This window comes from Argopecten irradians, chromosome 15, assembly GCF_041381155.1.
Source record: "Argopecten irradians isolate NY chromosome 15, Ai_NY, whole genome shotgun sequence".
NCBI classification, from domain to species: Eukaryota; Metazoa; Mollusca; class Bivalvia; order Pectinida; family Pectinidae; genus Argopecten; species Argopecten irradians.
The window spans coordinates 34,310,020-34,334,542 of record NC_091148.1 but is presented as its reverse complement, the minus strand read 5'-3'; the positions used below and the strand labels follow the sequence as shown (position 1 = coordinate 34,334,542).

General features: G+C 34.1%; 1 protein-coding gene and 1 pseudogene across 7 annotated transcripts in view; both read right to left on the bottom strand.

The window, feature by feature from the left end:
* Positions 1-7,889, bottom strand: part of LOC138308840 (peroxisomal acyl-coenzyme A oxidase 1-like) — a 38,259-nt pseudogene extending 30,370 nt beyond the window's left edge.
* Positions 7,890-15,945: 8,056 nt separating this feature from the next.
* Positions 15,946-24,523, bottom strand: part of LOC138309507 (potassium voltage-gated channel protein Shaw-like) — a 153,725-nt gene continuing 145,147 nt past the window's right edge. For all 7 annotated transcript variants that reach the window (XM_069250722.1, XM_069250727.1, XM_069250725.1 and 4 more), the window contains one exon: positions 15,946-23,811. In XM_069250722.1, coding sequence (XP_069106823.1) covers positions 23,654-23,811 — 158 coding nt within the window. In that variant the 3' untranslated portion in view covers positions 15,946-23,653. The remainder of the gene's footprint in view (positions 23,812-24,523) is intronic.

The following is a 24,523-nucleotide window of genomic DNA, read 5'->3' as shown; positions in this document are numbered from 1 at the left end:
TGGAATCCTGTATAGACCAAGTACAAGTGAATACATAGCCAGGTAGGTCCTGAATTCTACTGAAGAATCAGGCGAGAAAATGGCCTGTACTAAGTATCTTGTAAATGTTACAGTATGACCGAATGATTTGGGGCAAAAGGTCCAAAATGATCGTGCGCAGCATGAGATAGCCCCAATCCTTACATAATGATTATAATGATATTATACAGGTCCAAAATGATCGTGCGCAGTATGAGATAGCCCCAATCCTTACATAATGATTATAATGATATTATACAGGTCCAAAATGATCGTGCGCAGCATGAGATAGCCCCAATCCTTACATAATGATTATAATGATATTATACAGGTCCAAAATGATCGTGCGCAGTATGAGATAGCCCCAATCCTTACATAATGATTATAATGATATTATACAGGTCCAAAATGATCGTGCGCAGTATGAGATAGCCCCAATCCTTACATAATGATTATAATGATATTATACAGGTCCAAAATGATCGTGCGCAGCATGAGATAGCCCCAATCCTTACATAATGATTATAATGATATTATACAGGTCCAAAATGATCGTGCGCAGCATGAGATAGCCCCAATCCTTACATAATGATTATAATGATATTATACAGGTCCAAAATGATCGTGCGCAGTATGAGATAGCCCCAATCCTTACATAATGATTATAATGATATTATACAGGTCCAAAATGATCGTGTGCAGTATGAGATAGCCCCAATCCTTACATAATGATTATAATGATATTATACAGGTCCAAAATGATCGTGCGCAGTATGAGATAGCCCCAATCCTTACATAATGATTATAATGATATTATACACTAATTACATGTTCTATTTTTTTTCCACATGTAAATAATTCGAAGGAGACGATTTCAATAAATTTCATACGTACCGTTAGGAAATGTCAAACATCTAAATGAAAATGATGAAGTCCAGCTTTAGCGGTACCAGAGACCTACCGTGGCCTTAGCGGTACTAAAGACCTACAGTGACTTTAGCGGTACTAGATACCTACCATGGCTTTAGCGGTACTACAGACCTACCATGGCCTTTGCGGTACTAAAGACCTACAGTGACTTTAGCGGTACTAGATAACTACCATGGCTTTAACGGTACTAGAGACCGTGACTTTAGCGGTACTAGATACCTACGTGACTTTAGCGGTACTAAAGACCTGCCGTGGCCTAAGCGCTACTAGAGACCTACCGTGACTTTAGCGGTACTAGAGACCTATCGTGACTTTAGCGGCACTAGAGACCTACCGTGGCCTCAGCGGTACTAGAGACCTACCGTGGCCGAGTTCCGTCTGTGCGTACGTCCCTATGATTGACAGTTTCTCGGCCAGAGGAAGGTAGCGCCGCTTCTGGTCCTCTGTCCCCTGTTTACGGAGAGTGGGCAGGAACATGCTCATGTGGACACCAATAGGACTGGCTTCGTGGTTAGCACCAGTTCTGTAGTAATATTACAAACCACACAGTGGGGAAAACAACAGACAATACAGAGTTGGCATAAACAAGATGATCGAACGGTTAAGGTGTCACGCCTATTGAAAATAATTCTTGCTTCACTAGAACACAATGATAGGAAACATGGACTTAGCGCCAATTGAAACAGAGCAATAAATATAAACCTTTTTCTGAGTCGGAAAATAGACATGTCATTCAAGTCTTGTAACTATAGTGATAACAGTACATAGTACATTTATCATCCTTCTTTATTTACTAATCTTTGTGACAAAGGGTAAAGTCTGTGCCTATTCGGATTATATATGTTGACAATACATTCATATAATTCAATTTTGCTTGTTACGAGCATTTTCATTAGCTTAACAATTTACTTTATCAGCCCATAAAGGAAAAAATGGCGTCGCCGTTTGTAACGTCGCTTCTGATTGGCTGAGATGACGGCGTAATAATTTCATAGACAAAAGAGTCCCAAAATGAATTTTAAATGTTGAAGAGATTATCTTTAGTAAATTGAATTATAAGGATTAATTTGAATAGATTTTTTATGTTATGGAGATATAACACAAAAATCTGAGTGTACTCTCATCATAAACCGCTTCGCGGTTTATTTAGAGTACACTCAGATTTTTGTGTTATATCTCCATAACATAAAAAATCTATTCAAGTTAATCCTTAAATGAATAAGTAAACTTTATCATTATTTGATAGAAATGAAATCCCGACCCTTGAGAGAGAAAACCTTACGATGTATAGTTCATTTTGTCCCTCTCGTCTGTAATATTGAGTTCCTCCATCCGTTTGACCATGTATATGTTTTTCCTCATGGCCGTCTCGTATTGTTCCTCTCGTGTCATACAGGCCCATGGCTTACTGTTCTGGAGTTCAGGGTCATTGATGGCGAGGTCCTCTAAAATTTAAAAAACCCGTAATCATCAGAGAAACAGGTTAAGGCCCACAACATTTTCGAAACAAAAGTTTATCAATAACATTAATTATGTCAGAACATCGATTTTCACGACAGGGGATGAAGATACACTAACAACCAAATGATTCTCTGTGTTTATCTATGTAACAATGTGTGGTTATTTCGGTATTTTGCCGCGTGGATCAGTGATAGTGCATTAGTACGTTAATGGCTTTTAAAAATGAAAAACCGATCTGGTTAATGTTTGTACCTTTAATTACGTCTGCGTAAATAACAACAACTAACAAAACAAAAATAACACAAACCCCTGAACACCAAAACAAAAATAACACAAACCCCTTACCAACAAAACAAAAATAACACAAACCCCTTAAACCAACAAAACAAAAATAACACAAACCCCTTAACCAACAAAACAAAAATAACACAAACCCCTTAACCAACAAAACAAAACCACACCCCTTAACCAACAAAAAAAAAAAAAAAAAACAAACCCCTTAACCAAAAAACAAAAATAACACAAACCCCTTAACCAACAAAACAAAAACACAAAACCCCTTAACAACAACAAAAAAACACACCCTTAACCAACACAAAAAAAAAAAAAAAACAAAAAAAAAAACACAAACCCCTTAACCACAAAAACAATAATAACACAAACCCCTTAACCAACAAAACAAAAAAAAACACAAACCCCTTAACCAACAAAACAAAAATAACACAAACCCCTTAACCAACAAAACAAAAATAACACAAACCCCTTAACCAACAAAACACAAAAATAACACAAACCCCTTAACCAACAAAACAAAAAAAACACACACCCCTTAACCAACAAAACAAAAATAACACAAACCCCTTAACCAACAAAACAAAAATAACACACATCCCTTAACCAACCTCTACATATGCTACCATATCAAAACGTAAGCTTGATATTGCCGTTTGTAGTCATTACGTACAGTTACCAAGACACACAACAAGAATATATACAGTTCCCAATAACACACAGATATTGACACACTGTAACACATACAAGGTAGGCGGTCGTTATATCATACACAGATATTGACACACTGTAACACATACAAGGTAGGCGGTCGTTATATCACACACATATATTGACACACTGTAACACATACAAGGTAGGCGGTCGTTATATCACACACAGATATTGACACACTGTAACACATACAAGGTAGGCGGTCGTTATATCACACACAGATATTGACACACTGTAACACATACAAGGTAGGCGGTCGTTATATCACACACAGATATTGACACACTGTAACACATACAAGGTAGGCGGTCGTTATATCACACACAGATATTGACACACTGTAACACATACAAGGTAGGCGGTCGTTATATCACACACACAGATATTGACACACTGTAACACATACAAGGTAGGCGGTCGTTATATCACACACAGATATTGACACACTGTAACACATACAAGGTAGGCGGTCGTTATATCACACACAGATATTGACACACTGTAACACATACAAGGTAGGCGGTCGTTATATCACACACAGATATTGACACACTGTAACACATACAAGGTAGGCGGTCGTTATATCACACACAGATATTGACACACTGTAACACATACAAGGTAGGCGGTCGTTATATCACACACAGATATTGACACACTGTAACACATACAAGGTAGGCGGTCGTTATATCACACACAGATATTGACACACTGTAACACATACAAGGTAGGCGGTCGTTATATCACACACACAGATATTGACACACTGTAACACATACAAGGTAGGCGGTCGGTCGTTATATCACACACAGATATTGACACACTGTAACACATACAAGGTAGGCGGTCGTTATATCACACACAGATATTGACACACTGTAACACATACAAGGTAGGCGGTCGTTATATCACACACAGATATTGACACACTGTAACACATACAAGGTAGGCGGTCGTTATATCACACACAGATATTGACACACTGTAACACATACAAGGTAGGCGGTCGTTATATCACACACAGATATTGACACACTGTAACACATACAAGGTAGGCGGTCGTTATATCACACACAGATATTGACACACTGTAACACATACAAGGTAGGCGGTCGTTATATCACACACAGATATTGACACACTGTAACACATACAAGGTAGGCGGTCGTTATATCACACACAGATATTGACACACTGTAACACATACAAGGTAGGCGGTCGTTATATCACACACAGATATTGACACACTGTAACACATACAAGGTAGGCGGTCGTTATATCACACACAGATATTGACACACTGTAACACATACAAGGTAGGCGGTCGTTATATCACACACAGATATTGACACACTGTAACACATACAAGGTAGGCGGTCGTTATATCACACACACACACAGATATTGACACACTGTAACACATACAAGGTAGGCGGTCGTTATTGACACACTCGGTCGTTATATCACACACAGATATTGACACACTGTAACACATACAAGGTAGGCGGTCGTTATATCACACACAGATATTGACACACTGTAACACATACAAGGTAGGCGGTCGTTATATCACACACAGATATTGACACACTGTAACACATACAAGGTAGGCGGTCGTTATATCACACACAGATATTGACACACTGTAACACATACAAGGTAGGCGGTCGTTATATCACACACAGATATTGACACACTGTAACACATACAAGGTAGGCGGTCGTTATATCACACACAGATATTGACACACTGTAACACATACAAGGTAGGCGGTCGTTATATCACAATTGCACACAGATATTGACACACTGTAACACATACAAGGTAGGCGGTCGTTATATCACACACAGATATTGACACACTGTAACACATACAAGGTAGGCGGTCGTTATATCACACACAGATATTGACACACTGTAACACATACAAGGTAGGCGGTCGTTATATCACACACAGATATTGACACACTGTAACACATACAAGGTAGGCGGTCGTTATATCACACACAGATATTGACACACTGTAACACATACAAGGTAGGCGGTCGTTATATCACCTTAGCTGTTGATAGGATGTGAATCTAATCCACTTAGTACTTAATACAAATGTTAATACAGATGTTAATACATATGTTAATGTTCTGTGCCTCGGTCTGTAAGCGTATGATCAACTTCCAATGTTCCCAATACTTCTTTGTTGGTCGTAATGTATCTTTGTATCGTATAGAAGTTTGACCGATTTTAGGATGGGATTTTGTTTTATAATTACTAATTATGCCATTAAATGTATTACTTAAACCTACCTGATTGTTAATTTAATAAAAAAATCTATAGAATTAAATATTATCAATACTACTGATATACCGAGCAGCATTAATTATCATGGATATATCTGATATCGCTACACAAAGTCACTGATAACAGCCCTGATTTACTGTCTCTAGTCTGAAGGCAATGTATTTTGTACTTACTCCATGCTGTGTATGATGTAGCATAAATTCACTAGATACACTTGTATATCTACAATAATCGCGCTAGTATAAAGTTGTTCTACCAGTTATCATAACGTAACATAACTACGTTATAATAATAAATAGATATACAATCGTAACTGTAAATATTCATTATGTCTTGTTACGTAAAGTTCAGGATTATAGACATACTTTTCCGTTTAGACACATGTGCATTACTCATCAATGGTCGTTCAGATTTTATACTATACCCCGGTAGCTCAAGAAACTCACACAGATAATGATTTAACAGAAAATTATGATGATATATTATAATTATATTACATAATACATGTGGTATAATATTGATGATTAAACAGAAAGTTATAATGATATATTACAATTATATTACCTAATACATGTGATATAATATTGATAATTCAACAGACAATTATAATACATAATACATGTGATATAATATTGATGATTTAACAGAAAGTTATAATGATATATTACAATTATATTACCTAATACATGTGATATAATATTGATGATTTAACAGAAAGTTATAATGATATATTACAATTATATTACATAATACATGTGATATAATATTGATGATTTAACAGAAAGTTATAATGATATATTACAATTATATTACCTAATACATGTGATATAATATTGATAATTCAACAGACAGTTATAATGATATATTACAATTATATTACCTAATACATGTGATATAATATTGATGATTTAACAGAAAGTTATAATGATATATTACAATTATATTACCTAATACATGTGATATAATATTGATGATTTAACAGAAAGTTATAATGATATATTACGATTGTATTACATAATACATGTGATATACTATTGATGATTTAACAGAAAGTTATAATGATATATTACAATTGTATTACATAATACATGTGATATAATATTGATGATTTAACAGAAAGTTATAATGATATATTACAATTATATTACCTAATACATGTGATATAATATTGATGATTTAACAGAAAGTTATAATGATATATTACAATTGTATTACATAATACATGTGATATAATATTGATGATTTAACAGAAAGTTATAATGATATATTACAATTATATTACATAATACATGTGATATAATATTGATGATTGAACAGAAAGTTATAATGATATATTTCAATTGTATTACATAATACATGTGATATAACATTGCTATTGATATCAGTGTATTTCCCTAATATTATCTGAAGAATTTTTACATGGAAAGTATTATGTTAAGTGTATGATGCCGAAAAACTTTGAATTGATAGCGTAAAAACTTTTTCGGAATTGGAGATATTTTTATTATAATTTTTTTTTCATTTCAAATGTTTTCAAATGGATTGACTTCATTATTTCAAATTATTAATGTATGAAATACGAACCTATATGGGTAAGCACTATCAAACCGTCACCGATTTTGACCCCAGGTGAGTTTTACAACGTTATAAGTGCTGTATCCATGTCACGGGAAACGCATTAAAATAAAATACAAAACTTACGAAGGTATCTCTTTCTTTTGGTCGCTTGAACACCTCCATCTATAAAGTTTGTTAACTTCTCCACGTCAAATGTAGCATTTTCTCTCTCCTTGGCTAGGTCTGGGTTAACTGTCACTCTTCCCCTCGCCGCCATGTTGGATGGTCTGAATAAAGATAAAGATTCGGGGTCGTCTCAAACTTTATATATTGACCAGATTATATCTGGAGATAGGTATATCAGCATATCGTTACATATGACAGCCCGCACGTACGTATACTTTGTAGGTACTCCCGGTTTTATTAACACTGACAGTTCATTATGTAGCACGTTAATAACACTAAACTATTTTGTCTCTAACCTTTGATAAACTGTTCAGAATCTAGCCCTATGATATCAAAAGTCCACAATTCAACCTTATGATGACATATTTTGTCTACCTGATTTATTGGGTTAAAGTAATCTAGACAAAAAGTTCAAAATTTAGCACAATGACATTTAACATAACACTTGGTCTATAATCAACCCATGGTATATACTGGTATAGTCCGTCACAGTAAAAAAACCTGGTGACACACAAGATTGTTTACTCACCAGAATTACCAGCTCTTATACCCACCGATATTAGTGTCCTACCTTTTAACCCGAAATAGGGTTAGTCCCAGATTCCGACCAAAGTAAAAGTTTGGTTGGTATATACTGTTCAACGTCCTGGGTAATGAAGGGTATCCAATGTTATGGATGCCGAGGGAAGCCGTAGTTTCCACAGAAAAAGCATCGCCCTACACCAGTAACAGTGGACTGCTCCACGTGTGGGTTTTGAACTTAGAACAAAAGATGAAGGGTCTATAGACCAATTATATTATACAATTATCGACCTATTTTCAGGTGGATACGATGAGTTATCAACTCGAGTAAGTGATATATCCCGAGGCCGGAGGCCGAGGGTTGTATCATTTACGAGGGTTGATAACTCACCGTATCCACCTGAAAATAGGTCGATAACTGTTTTATTATATGAAACTTACATATATTTACCCGGCTCTTCAAAAAGAATTAACTATAAAAACAGGATGGTATTTGCAAACTTTCTGTTTACAAAAGTAGTTACATGTATACGTAGTATTAATGGTAAGAATCCAAATGCTCCTTGCTCACGGTGTAGACTCACTGACTGGTAGAACCGAAATATTGTAACAACTGCAGCCCGTCTGGCATTCTTGAACGTTTTCCATAAATTGAAGTTTGCAGTTCATTTCTGTTGATAACCGTTGATCGCAGTAAACTTGCTGCCTTCCGCCATAATAATGACGTCACAATAGACTGTCTCGACGTCATTGAATGAGGGAAACTCCCGTTACGCTATATTTGGGTACGACTCGACGTCAAAGTGATTATGACGTCACATCTCAAGGGAGTTTTCCTCGATCTATTTTTGACACAGGTTACTGGACTCGCGAGAGGTATCTGGACTGAGTCCAGTAACCTCGCGTGCTTTTCGGCGCCGATTTCGGGGTTGATATCGCAGTTGATGAATACTTCTGAGAAGCGTATCGGCCAATCAAAAGACAGCAAAAGCAGAAGTCATATAATAATATGATATAACCCTCGGCCTCCGGCCTCGGGATATATAACTTACTCGGGTTGATAACTCACCGTATCCACCTGAAAATAGGCCGATAACTTTTTTATTATATGACACTTACATGATATTAAGCCGGCTCTTCAAAAAGACTTTTAAAACTACAAAAAACAAGATGATATTTGCAAACTTTCTGTTTACAAAAGCAATAACATGTAGTATATGGTAATTATCCAAATGCTTCTTGCTAACGGTTTGGACTGGTAGAACTGGAATATTGTATCAACTGCAGCCCGTCTGGCATTCTTGAACGTTTTCCATAAATTGAAGTTTGCAGTTGTCACCGTTTATCGCAGTAAACTTGCTGCCTTCCGCCATATATGTTGCCGACAATAATATTGACGCCACAATAGATTATTCCGACGTCATTGAATGAAGGAATCTCCTGTTACGCTATATTTGGGTACGACTTGACGTCAACAGTGATTATGACCTCACATTCCTCGATCTATTTTTGACACAGGTTACTGGACTCGCGAGAGGTATCTGGACTGAGTCCAGTAACCACGCGTGCTTTTTGCCGCCGATTTCGGGGTTGATATCACAGTTGATGAATACTTCTGAGAAATGTATTGGCCAATCAAAATACAGCAAAAGCACCAGTCATATGATAATGCATTATGTCACCTATAGGCACGTTTACTCATAGCCAATATTTAAATATCTTGTGTTGTAAAACATACTCTATATACTATTTAGTTATAAGAAATATATATAAGACTCATATTTTCATTTGACATATGGCACTTTAATATAAAAATAAAAATTTGAACTTGAACTATCGATAGGGTTTATACGGTCAGCATGATATGGTGTTCTGTCCCAAAAAGGAATTATTAGACAATAATAATAGGAAACATTAAATAATAATAAATAATAAAAGGAAACATTAAATGATAATAAATAATAATAGGAAACATTAAATAATAATAAATAAAAAAAGGAAACATTAAATGATAAAATAATAATAATAGGAAACATTAAATAATAATAAATAATAATAGGAAACATTAAATGATAATAAATAATAATAGGAAACATTAAATAATAATAAATAATAAAAGGAAACATTAAATGATAATTAATAATAATAATAAAAATTAAATGGTAATTAATAAGCACCCCACTGTTGTACGTTTCTATTATATTGTTTTGTACCAATAGTCAGATGACCGTCAAGCCCAACGGACCTCTTGTTTAGAACAATATTATGGTCGGAGTTTATCATAAGATATTATTGTTATGGATTATATATGTGTTCAGTGACGTCATTCGTTTATAATCCAACAAGATCATGACCTGTTGGACGTAGAGACGAGGGCGAAAGCTGTGTGTATAACGGAATATCTTGGATCAGCAATAAAGCAAGAAGTATATGGTGTTGGTGTCGGTAAACGCTCACTTTCCCGAGACGCCTGATTCTACTACCAATCTGGTTAACTCATTCTCATTTCAATTTTACTGAGTAAATTAATATGATTGGACAACAGACTAGGCCTATATAAGCCCTGGTTAAATCCTCTGTATTAGGCTCCGACACTACCTCCATGTATTCGCCTGAAGTTCAAACATTTTACAAGCCGTCAACATACGATTCGAACCAATTTGTTTCTACTAATCTTATTGTTTAGGATTCTTACATATATTTTTTTAAATTCTATTTAGTTTTTATGAAATAATTTTTATTTTGGGCGTATATTTTATTGTTACGCCGTTATTTATATCCATGTACAAAACAAACAGCTTTACATGAGCAAAATAGGTTTATGTGCAAGTTCAAATTAATTCCTTTAGCCTCACATTTTACTGAATTTATATTTGGATACTCATAATTTGTATCCAATCATCAACCTAAAAATATATATTTGTTTTAAAGAACTAATTGACTTCATTAGATTTTCATTAGATTTAATTCAATCCTTTTACCATTCAAAGTTCGTTATATATAAATGTTACGCTGAATACAAATATAGACATCATTACATAACATTAACGTTTTAAGGCCATAAAGTTATCATATATAATCTATTACACACATAAACGTTTAAATTTACTTCTGATGACCATAATTTTAAAAATACGTCCATTTTGATACACTTTCCACATTAAAAGACAATGAAACGTCGGCAGTATCTGTGCCAACACAAACCGATTGTAGTTTATGTGCAAAACAGTCTTGCACAAACATTCCTATGAAAGCGAAGGTCGTAGCCATAGTCATATATATGCACATTAAACGCAAAAATCAAAATAATCGAAATGTCGCTGCTGTGATATAGTTATCCTGGTATTGATGCGTAGCTTATAACGTAAAGCCGGCTATTTTTGCAGGATGGTATATTTGAATTAGCTGAATCTTATATATGTATACCCCAAAACACAAATCGCAAACATTTAAAAGAGCTATTTTTTTATTTTTATTTATTCAGTTAAAACCACGAATATTTAGATCCGCGTAATGAACTGGTTATATCATTAGGACTTGGCACAAAATTTACGGTCAGCATGATGTGGTGTTCTGTCCCAAAAGGAATTATTAGACAATAATAATAGGAAACATTAAATAATAATAAATAATAACTGGAAACATTAAAATAATAATAAATGATAATAATAAATGATAATAAGAAACATTAAATGATGAATCAATAATAATAAGAAACATTAAATGACAATTAATAATAACTGGAAACACTAAAATATTTGCAATTTAAATATTAAAACGAAAAACAAAGTTTTAAAATGTAACTGTGCAATAGTATCGTAATGAATAGGTAAATGCAGTCTGCCATCTTGTAAAACAAACGGTAAATATCTGATTGCTATAAACAAGACCGTTGGACCGTTGGTAAGACGTATTACCGCTTACTTTCATTCATAATGTAACCATCATGTTCATCTTCCCTATCTATATCTTGTCCTAGCTACATCGGCTAGGTAAGTCCTTTTTAAAGAGGTCTATTTCGCTTTCCAAAAATATTGCGTAATAATTTGTAATCAAGATAAAATAATATTTTGTAATATTAACTTTAAACTGGACCTTTTGATGATATAACCACGGGTTATGCAGGGTCCCCCCCTCAAAAAAAAAAAAAAAAAAAAAAAAAAACAACAACACTAAACGGTTAAGCTATTCACTCTTTGAAAACTGGACGAGGGATCGAATTTAGAGGTAAAATCTACTTCTTTAAATTAACTTTGGTGAAAGGAATACTATAGGTTTTGTTGACGGACACCCCACACCTATCACGGCCAGCTTGTAAACCTGATAAATGATTGATCCTAAATAATGTTACCGACAAATCCCTCATGGGGACTACAAACATGGACGATATTACTTTAGCTTGTCGTGTGTATGGCTAGTAAAATTCTAGTAAAATAACACAAATAGTTATTTTTGATTCACAATAACTCAAAATCATACACACCACTGTATTATTTTCATTCCATAATTAACTTTGATATGAACTCCTGTTTCCCAAAATCTGTATCAGAAAAAGGTTAGTCATCGGAAATTGTGGTATTCTTGTTACTAAGTTATTATTAGTTTTCATTTGCTTGTTACTATCGGTAACCATACAATGATTTTGTATTTATAGATTATAATCATACCTGTGTCAAGTACCCAATTGGAGGCTGATGGTTTGCTTGCCTTTCTTTTTGAAGCTGGAAACAATCTTTTCGCCCATTTAAATCAACACACAAATCTTAAATTTGCATATGAATTTAATAATTTTCTGACTCATATTAATATTTTCCTTTTTTATAAAAAAAGATTCATAAATTTGCTGACAAATAGTTATTATAAATAAATATACTGGTTTTAGTAATACAGGGAAACATTTAGATAAAATATGTTGAAATAATGCAAATGGTATAATAGATTACTGGGAAGGAAATCTGACTAATTCTTGTAATTTTTAAAGACATTTTTTAACATTATCCAATAAGCTATGTCTCTTTTCATTTTTTGTATTGGTTTAAATTGTTGTTTCTTGTATCATATTCATTAATATCTAAGTACTGCTGACGAATAATGTTTTCAGTTAAAAAAGTTACTTACTTTACACCATTACCACCAATAAAATGTTTGATTTTCTTATTTTAAATCCAGATGAAAATATTAAAAATAATTAATTGCGTCCCGAAAACATAACATAGCACTACTATCCCCTTTATGGAATTAAGTACTGATTTAGCATAGAGGAAATTATTTTATATGTATTTTTGTGTTAGCTAGACACATATAAACACGATTATACATAAGTTATGCTCTGTCGACGGTGGAGCGTCTCCCTTAAAACACTGAAAGCAGAGACTTTTGTTGAATGCTTCGTGCTTTTGTATTTTGTACGAATAAATGTATGTTTCATAATGGCGTGTATCAATCTGCTAACGTAGTACATTCTAAGTTTGAAAAATAAACCTGTTGATGAAATGAACATTGTAAATCATCGAATGAAATGATAAAAATTTTCCCCGGCTGTCAGTCAGTTACACAGTCTATTTTTAGACAAGGCTGCACATTTACATTTTTTGTTTAGCGTTCAGCATAAAGGGAGTGGTGCGACTGGCTCGCCCTTTGTCAGTATAATGTGACCGAGAGGGTATGTTGCTTGGTATTGCACTTCATTCACGCAACATACTGCATACATGGGAGGCCGTCCTTACATGCCCATGTCACTCTGGCTGTTTATAGGAAGTTGATTTAATCAAACTAATAAAATTATATATTCTATTGTTATATATTTTTTTCCATATATATGCATTTTTGTTGAAACTGTGTTAATTTTAACAAAACTAAGTGAAGTTGAAATTATAAAAATATTTATTTATTATTTATTTATTTATTTAATTATTCATAAAATGTTTTAAAGTTTTTTGAACGATCGCTTATGAAAACAGACAAGTGCACAATCTCTGTTCTATCAGAGTTACTGCGCTTTGTTAGGAATACATGCACTGTGTAGTCAGGAAAATGCTACACAAAGATCAACCCTAGGGCTAGTACATGGACAACATACAGGAAAATAAGATTATCGGTGAAGATCCATGTTTATTTTGTTATGAAGGAAGTTGTTATATAGAGATAAACTATTTAACGTTCGATGTATTAATTTGCTTTTCAGCTTGATTCTATATTGTGTAAACTATGAGGAAAACTCCATATTGATATTGTGCTTCACTTTTTGCTCGAGTGTCCAAAAATGTTTCAAACTAGCGACCTAATTATTGATGGAGTAATGAACGAGATAGATTTTCCCTCTTATAATGTCTTTACAAATTTAGATGACAAATGCCAATATAACTTTTTATTGGGAGATGGTTCCTGTGTGCAGCTCCTGGAGTATGAATGGGAAAAACCTAATGGTAAATATCCAGGAAATGTTGAACACAATTCTTGACTTTTCTGTATCTTAATGTTCTATTTATAACGTATGTAAATTGAAATGTAACATGTATTGATTGACTGCCATAATATCTTGTAAAGAGGAAATAAATAATGTCTGTCTGTATATGTTATCTTGTTGCCTTAGTGATTTTTAAAGTCATCTGAACTGAAGGATCATAATGACATATGATCATACTTAAATTATCATTCTTCTCAATAACTGAAATGTCTAGGGTACTATTGGGCTACCAAGAAAGGGCTACCAAGTTTAATTATTTATTAAAATGAATGACCTTAATCTTTATCCAAGGTCACATGGGTCAAAAAGTCTGATTTTTTAAACAAATTCTATCAATAAGTAGGAGACCTAGAGACCTGATATTAGGCTTATATCACGATGGGATGAAGTGCTTTCTAGTTAGTTGTAGTTATGAAATATATCAAAAGCAGGCATTTTATACTGATGCGTTCTTAGTATACAACGTATTAACTGATAGCCATTGTTACCGAAGAAAATGTGGGCATTCTTTTGTATTTTACCCCACAATAGACCCCACTGCTGTACGTTTCTATAATATTGTTTTGTACCAATAGTCAGATGACCGTCAAGCCCCACGGACCTCTTGTTTAGAACAATATTATGGTCGGAGTTTATCATAAGATATTATTGTTATGGATTATATATGTGTTCAGGGAAGTCATCCGTTTATAATCGAACAAGATTTTCATCAGATTTAATTCAATTTTAATTCAATCCTTTTACCATTCAAAGTTAGTTATATATAAATGTTACGCTGAATACAAATATAGACATCATTACATAACATTCTACGTTTTATGGCATCAAGATATCATATATAATTTAATACACACATAAAGTTTTTTTTTTATTTACATTTGATGACTATAATTTTACAAATACGTTACGTCCATTTTGATACACATTCCACATTAAAAGACAATGAAACGTCGGCAGTATCTGTGTCAACGCAATCCGACTACAGTTACTACATTTATGTGCAAAACAGTCTTGCACAAACATTCCTATGAAAGCGAAGGTCGTAACCATAGTCATATGCACATTAAACGCAAATAATCAAAATGTCACTGCTGTTATATAGTTATCCTGGTATTGATGCGTAGCTTATATCGTATAGCCGGCTATTTTTGCAGGATGATATATAATGTGGACACTTGCTTGATTTTGCGAGACATTGCTATGGTCGCGAAATATTGAGAAATGACTGAATCCTATACATGTATACCCCAAAACACAGATCGCAAAGATTTAAAAAGAGGTTTTTTTTATTTTTATTTATTTAGTTAAAACTGCTAATACTTAGATCCGCGTAATGAACCGGTTATATCACAGGGACTTGGCACAAAATTTATATATAAATAAATCAAATTTGGTCCGCAAAAATAACCGGGTACACGGTATCCATAATCTTTGTGATATACATAAATTACAGAATGTTAGATGAAGTATCAAGAAGATAAAAAAAAAAACATAAGACATTCATGTTGTAATATTCACTAATTTATTTTTTACACAAAAGTTTAAACAGTTCTGAATTGATGAGCAAAGATACATTGAATGGGTAGAACAACATACATAAATCAGTGATATTTTATTGGTACACGTTGTGGGATGGGGGTCATGTAAAAAATACTAGCGATAAAGAAAAGCACACTGTTGTGTTTCGCTCTCCTCCATATTAACGGGTGTCAATCTGTGGATTAAAGTTATCATTGTTGTGGATGGCATTTAGTATAATGTACGGATCAGGACAGAAAACAAACGAGGAAAAGAATGGCCAGGACAGAAAACAAACGAGGAAAAGAATAGCCAAATGATTTGTTAACTACAGTGATTAGAAATGAAGACTTTGTTTTGTATAAAACAATTCCGTCTTTGCATATTACAGAGTTAGCTCCCTTACTGGTAGGTATCGATTGTTACGTCATTATTTTGTGAGCGCATTTCCATTTCACGTCTTTTTCTCCGATACGTATGGCGTTACGCTCGCAAACACATGGCGTCACAATAAATACCTACCTGCAAGGGCAGATAACTCTTTCATAAGCAAATACAGAATATGTGTATCTGTTTAGTGATGTCACATGACGTGACCGGCATTGCACATTATTTGTTTTGGTGTTTACATTCAAGAAGCGTATTTTCATATATACAATTTAATCATGTATATTTGAGACGTGGAAAAAAGCTACTTTTAAACCATCCCCAATTGCTGTATTCATCTACTGAGAATTGTCTACGCTTACAATTCATAAATAATAAAATTATGTTAATTATTTTGATTTACTAAAATTTCCCATATTTATCTCACGGATTTTGTTTACTACTTTAACATAGATAAAAACAATTATATAAACCATTAGTTTTTCTTCCAGTGCCGTAAAGTATACGACCTTTTTGGTGTATTTGGTGGTTAAGATCAAGTCTAAAAGTGGTTATTTTTTTATCATTGTATTTTGGTGTATAAGATCAAGATCAATTCTAAAAGTTGTATTTTTTAATTATTTTATCAAATCTACCATTACATCCTTGTGATAAATTAAGCCTACAGTCTCCTATAGAAACAAATCGTTTATAACTTAAATCATGGAAACTGGTGCTTTGCAAATTCAATCTTAAATGGTGAAAAGAACAAAGTTATGCGAGCTTTTTCAAGTGTTAAATAGTCATTTTTAACGATTATTTACGTCATTGCTTATGATTATAAATCTGACATTAAACGATCATGACAAAAAACAAACAAAACATGTTCGGACAGTTTGCAAGTGCTGCATCCAGTGTTCATTTGTCATATATCTAGTGTATTTTGTCGTTGTGATATGTTTAAAGTATTTTTGTGATTTGCGATAATTATTTTAGCGGCGTTATTTTCAAACCCGTTCCAAAAGTTAGTGTCTTTTTTTTGCGTATATGTTTTATCATGGCAGTAAACGTGATCGACGTGTCGAGTTTTTGTATTTATATCAAATAACTAAATAGTATATGTCATACAATAAGATATTTTTTTTTATTGTAAACCTGTTGTTACACTAATGTTTGGCCTGAAATCGTGACGTCATTTTAATGGTTTATCGATTGATATATTGTTGTTACTGAGTAAAAGGCAAATAAATTGTTGAATGTAACATTCTATCAATTAAAATAAACAGCGAAGAATCCGTGAGATTACCACACAAAGAATGTTACAAATCTAATATCGTAGCAAACCAAAAGCATGCTGACTGATTGTCTACTATTGTTACGTTGTAGAGTGAGCGTGATTGGTTCTGTACATATGACGGGTGCTTTGTAAGGTCAAAGGTCATTGAGTTCCCAATGTATAACGAGACATCAAAATAGGAAATCAAAGCATGATGGACGAAGAGGTATGGACATAAGGTCAATATTAATATCCATAATTATATCGAAATCAAACACATCTTAACGTACAAATCACATTTCAAAATAAGACTTTTGTGATAAAGATTCAAAGGTTGTATAATTAATGAATAATACCATTCAAGTTAATTTTCTTAAACAGAACTGAAAAATGTTGATGATGGGTCGAGTAACAATTCTTTCCTTAGATAAGAAAAAGCCGGGACCCGAGACTCAAATTGGGCTTATACCAAGATAAACTTTTTATGACTTTATGAGACAGTTATCGTGTGTATATTCCAATATCTTCGTGGACTTATCAATATTAGTACGTAATTTCGTTCAATGTATCCTTTCACCACGATTTTTATATCAGGTCCCGGGCGTGACACTTTATACTGTTATTATACTGATATATATCTGATATACCTTGGATAAAGGGATACAACAAGTGTAAATTTGACAGAGAAATGCGCCACAAGTAAACAAAGCACCTCACGCGCAATTCGTGACTTAGTACTTAACACGCGCAATTTCCACACGTGTTTGTTCACTACACATGTTTTGTATGCATATGAGCTTCCTCGCTGCACGCATAAATCATGGACGTGAAACTGCATGCCCATCTGTAAACGTGCATACACTTGCGTGACTATCTACTTGTGTTTAAAGTCAACATTATTACCGTTCTTAATACATATTATGTCATTAACACATTCATTATAATTATTATTAATGTTTATGCACAACGTGCAAAATACACTCTTCAGTGATACTTGTTAGACGGAAAATACAGCATTTCCACATAATCAAGAAGTACCTGTGAAAGTCGATTTTCAATCTAAAAGAATAGTCTTGAATAATCGTTTCAAGTTATGTGACAAAATATATGTGTGTTTGTGTATGTCTTTAATTATTGCGATGACTTCTTTAACTGTTTAAATTGCTACATTCATATGGATATAGCATGAGATGAAGGGAGTTTTATTGGTCATAATGACATGTTTACGTCACAATGACGTCACAATGACATGTTAACGTCACAATGACGTCACTGATGACATCTTAACATCACAATAACGTCACTGATGACGTAATCTGCCACTTTTCTGTATAACATACAAGACTTATCCCAACGCATATGATTCTGAATCTATTTACAAACATTAGATTAATAATAACATTTCAAAAACGTAAGTGTAGTATAATATCTAAATTAAAAATGTCGATGTTTTACGGCGTGGAGGTGAGTCATACTTGTGCAATGATTGAACATCAATATATTCGATCCAATATTATTTTCCCTTCACTTGCAGAAGAATTGATATTTACCATATTTACGTGATTTCTGTTTTTATTTAGGAAAACAAAAGACAGATTATAATGACGTTCTGACCGATGGGTTCCTGCTTGTTTTCTCTGATGTTTTTAAACCGTACGTCAATGGTTTATGAATTAAGAACAAGTGTATGTGAATTCAGCTATCTGAAATGGTGCCTATTGCAAACTGTTTTGCAAGAAAAACATAAAATAGATTTGCGTAATTTACTCGACAATCAAATGGCGTATCGTTCGTTACCAGAACTCATAGTCACTCATAGCAAGCGATATTTGTGAACTTCTTGGGTTCTCAATTTTTAGTATACAGTTAATGTTAAACTTATCATATCAAATTCTGAAATCTATTACCAACATGTCAGACAACAAACATGAACCCACTTTAAAGAACATCTTAATTTTAATGAAAAAAAACTTTACTTGAAGCGTGTAAAACACGTGTATTTGTAAGTGGAGGAAGTCCGCTGGATTGTTCAATGTTTTTTTAAACAATTAACAAAGACGGAGGAACAACAATGCAAAGAATTGACATTCATCAGTAATATGTACCCATACTTGATACAATTTGTGCATTCTATTGGTTTTTATCCATTGAATAAATATGTTTGATAGTTCGTTTGTATATGCTTTTCCTTGGTAGAAAATGATACTTGTTGGTTTTATTTCAATGTTGGAATAGAGGTAATATAACGGGAAAAAACCAATCTGGTCAAAAAGGAAGAAGCCAAAAACACAAATGATTATACAATTCGTGCGTTGCCTTATCTTTTTAAAAACAAATTTACAAAAAAAATGTGTTTTTTTTCTCTCTCCAAAATCCGTTAACAACACTCCACTTACTGACAGTAATTATAGGACTGTCTATACTACAGAGGACCGTACATAATAAAATATAGACAGCATGTAACTACTGCTTAAAACCCAATCACATATTTCTTCTAACATAAAGAACTCTTAAAAACAAAAGCATTTGTATTCTTGTGAAGCAATGTGGATTTTAACAATAACCACGTGCTAAATGGCGATGGTTCTTGTTGTGTATCGCGATTTTCTTTTGTAAGACATAACTCATTAATATATATATATCATTGTCATCTCCTATGTACATCTGTTCACTCTGTGTCCACTAAAGAATACATGAACAAATAACAGCTGTTGCAATGGTAAAATATCAAATATGTCCAACAAGGGTAAACAATAAAGGTTTTCATGGGTTCAATGGTACATTCTCTCACCTACAACCAAATGTGTGTCGTGCCATCAACATGAAAACTTAACAGAAGTAATACAATAACGTATGTCACCTGACTTAAACAATGCTTAATTGAACTAAATAGCCAAACGGATGATTGGGACAAAGGTTCAATGAACTGTGCAACCAATCAGCTGACTGGAGACAAAGTTCAATTAAAGCATGTAGCCGATTAGCTGGCTAAAACTATTTATTTAACCAACCATCTGTCTGAAGCAAGTATTAATAAAACTTTTAGCCAATCAGCGGCTTTAACAAAGATTATTCACACTATATAGAGCCAATCAGCTGGCCTTAACAATGATTATATAAACAACTATTGCTCAACATAATCATGGAACTGATTCCCTTGTTATACAATAAGGACTAAAACATATAAAACACATACCAGCTAGTCCCAGATCTACAATCAGCTACAGGCTAGGATGATAATAAGTCTTCCCTCGGTATCCAACCCTATTTCTGGGGTCAGGTATTCAAAAGTCTCACTCTACCTTAATATGAATGTTTTATAAACGCTCACGAGAGTAAACAGGTGTTCATTTAGAGTAAAAAACGTTGAAAGTCCGATAGCTGGCTTGATATTTTTTTGTTTTCTCGGTTGCACCGAAAGTAAGTTCGAATTCAGTGTTTGATTGAAACCTCATCAAAACAATTTTTTATTAAATAAAGAAAACATTTAAACTGCTTTGTAATTCTTAGCCAAAAATATTGGCACGATATTAATTATGAATGATAAAATTAATTAATACCAATCAGGAACGGGGATTTACGATTAATTCAATTTGACTTTTTGTGGTTTTGATGAACATTTCAGAATAATATTTCATTGTTATACGTTGTAAATTTTATTTTCATTGGGATGTGATTGCGTGCTATACATTTCACATCAGTATTGTAAAGTACGTAGAACGAATCCAATAAATAGATATGTGTGGATCAGTTACAGTATGGGTTTAATATTTCTTCGTTTGGACTACTGGCCATGTGGTACTTCTAATCGTTGTCTATTAGATGATAATACAATTAGTTTATCTCCGGTAATTGTAAAAAGTCGTTCTCACTTCCAAACCATGACGTTAGTTTTTATCTAAACTGAAAACTAGCAAGAACATAAATTAAATATTTTTCCGATTCTTTAAAATGCATTTTAGTGAACAAATGAAACTTAAATGTATCTACACAATACTTTCTTTTGTGGAGAGCTTTCAATAGGAATCACCACACAACAAAACATAAGATGATATACTATGTTAAAGACGATGGATGGTTGTACGACTGAAACTGTGAGTCCAGAGTTATATCAACTGTAACTGTAGAAAGTGAAAGTAGACCTTTTAAGTGGTTAGATTTCTCCTCTATCAACACATTGTAACACACTCAGAGAAACCATTCATGCATGCTATAACGCAATAAACTTATACGTATCAAACTCACACCAATGACGTCACATACATCTGAGTGTGTCGGGACTGAGCAGGTAGATAGTAGATTGAGTATTATTTAATGTTTTCTTGGAACATAATATCACCATTATCAAACTCAAAGTACAAAAATACACAAAGGCTTTCTTCGTATGGCATTTTGTTTCCTATTTTTTCTGAACTGATTTTGCAAATAAGAGAAGATGTATCTGACACAATATATGGCGCACGTTCACTGAATAGGTCGCGTTTGTAATGACATTGTTCCCAATAAGTAAAACATTTACCATCAAACTAATATGGTCCACAGCAGACAGTATTTCCGGTTTAGGTCAGTCAATGGTCCTGTATTTAACTTCGTATATCGTTGATTTATGATACAGCCCGTAGTGTTGTTGTAAAACAAAGGAAATGGAAGATTCTCGTTCTGTGCCGATCTGTGAGAATATATATATACATAACGTCAGGAATATGGACATATCCTAAAACATGATAACAGCTTGGTATTACCACGACATTGGCATGGTAACATTGTCAATCAATAATATAGGCATCCCTATGATAAAATGTAACATATATATATATCTGATATATCGGGGACGTTGTCATGACAACGGAATGGTTGACAGTTGAAGTATCACACGGTAAATGGTTTGTCATTTAAGAAGGCTAACAGCATCACGTGTTTAAAAGTAGAAATTACACATAGATAATTGCTGATTGATTGGAGTTAGTTTTTAACCCAGTCGATGGTTTTGGATCCTTGCACTGGTTTTAGTGATAACGGTCTGATTTTAGGACTCGAGGTTTCTTAGAGAGAGGATCATCGCCATAGATTGGTTTATAGAAGCCGTGTCAAAGAGTTATATTGGGCTATATGTACACACACGGCATAACATGTTGTCGTTCGGAGGTGAGCAGTAAAGATGTGATATATATATTAAAGACGTGAACGATATACGGTATGCATATTGGCAAAACAATGTATGTGGTACACTTTTAATGACTTCATAATGACGCAATGATGACGTAATGATGACGTAATAACGGGTGACAAACCTGTACAACACTGCTATACCGAGCTGTGAATGCATGACGTAGTCATAGAAAAGGAAATCAAAAACACTCGGAAGTGGAGAGTCTGTTGTGTACCAGACCGAGCTTTACATATCTCAGAAACATCCAGCCGCGTCCGGCCATTCGGCCAGTCATCTCCATGGTGACGTAATCCACGGGTTGCTTGGTCGGTAATATATTTCCACTGGTCCATCCGCGGTGGATATTTCTTAATCTCGTTGCTCTCACAATTGTGCATCATTGCATTGAACCGTCTGCCATCACGAATAACGGGTTTTAAATCATTTCAATTAAAACTCTTTCATCTTTTTCATGTCTCCCTTGCTGCACAGTCAAGGTCCTTCGTGACCTTGAGATGCATTACAGAAACATTGTATACTTATTGTGTTCACTGAAGCCCTCTGTGCTTTCGACTACATGGAATACACTCAACCATCTCTGTCACCGTGTACACCAGTGGTACGTTCATCACATGTATTGTCTTAGGTGTGTTGGGTCACGTCAGTCTCACGTGCACACTGGCGAGGGACATGCGCACGCATATCTTAAGGTTCATGGGCGTCTATACAGTTACGTGTAAATTCAAAAGCACCCAACATTTTATGGATTCGCTTTGTAGGAATTACAACTGTTAAATGTTTACAGTCGATATAATCACTATTCTGGATATGAATTGTCCACTTGCTTTGACGCATGCGTACTGTTCCGCCCAGGTGCCGCTACTCGTGCTGGTCTGCAGTGGTTACGTGTTTACGGCCACGAGGTTGTTAGAGGTGGGAGGAGAAGAGGATGGAGAGTGATTGGCTGATCGTTGTTCAATACTTGTATTGTTTGCTGTTGTTCCGCCAGGGGGCGCCTTACCCACATCAGCGCCGTCTCCTCGTATACATTTGGGTAAATCTGGAAAATATACCAATCATGAATCAAAAGTAATAGTGTATAGCTTTCAGGTAAATATCAGGGCCCAGTGTCATGAACATTTCTTACCTTTACCTCATAGAAAAGCATTACAAAACTTAAATATTAAGTTAAGGAGCCCTCCTTAAAATCTGTAATGCTTTTCTATGGAGAAATGTAAGTTAAGGGATTCCTTAGATTTAAGGACTTTACATGAAACTAGGCCCAAATCTAATGTTAATTAACCGCGTTTTAATAATGAAATAGTTTTCAATATTCTGATCACTTAGGGGAAAGCATTCCTTTATGGAATTTTCCAGCTAGAGTGATTGTATATTCACAAATGAATTTTGAAAACGTTGAAATCTGAATTCAAGAATGTGATATGAAAAAAGCCTAATGAATTACATCAAGAGTAAAGTCGTATGTAACTTACATAAAGTTGGCAGTGATTTGTATGATGGGAGAGGATAAATGTCACAGAATATCACATTCAGTACTAAGGCCTGGCAGGCACTATGAGGTGGTGATACATAGGCTGAACGACACGACCTGACAGACCTAGTCCGGACTTTCCGACTTTAATGTCATTCTTAAGAGTCTAAAACAACTTTGACCGTATACGTGGGACCATAAAATTTTGATCTCGACTTTAGGGTATATCTTCTGATCTTGTATGCGGGACCTGAAAACTTTGACCGTATAACAGAGACCA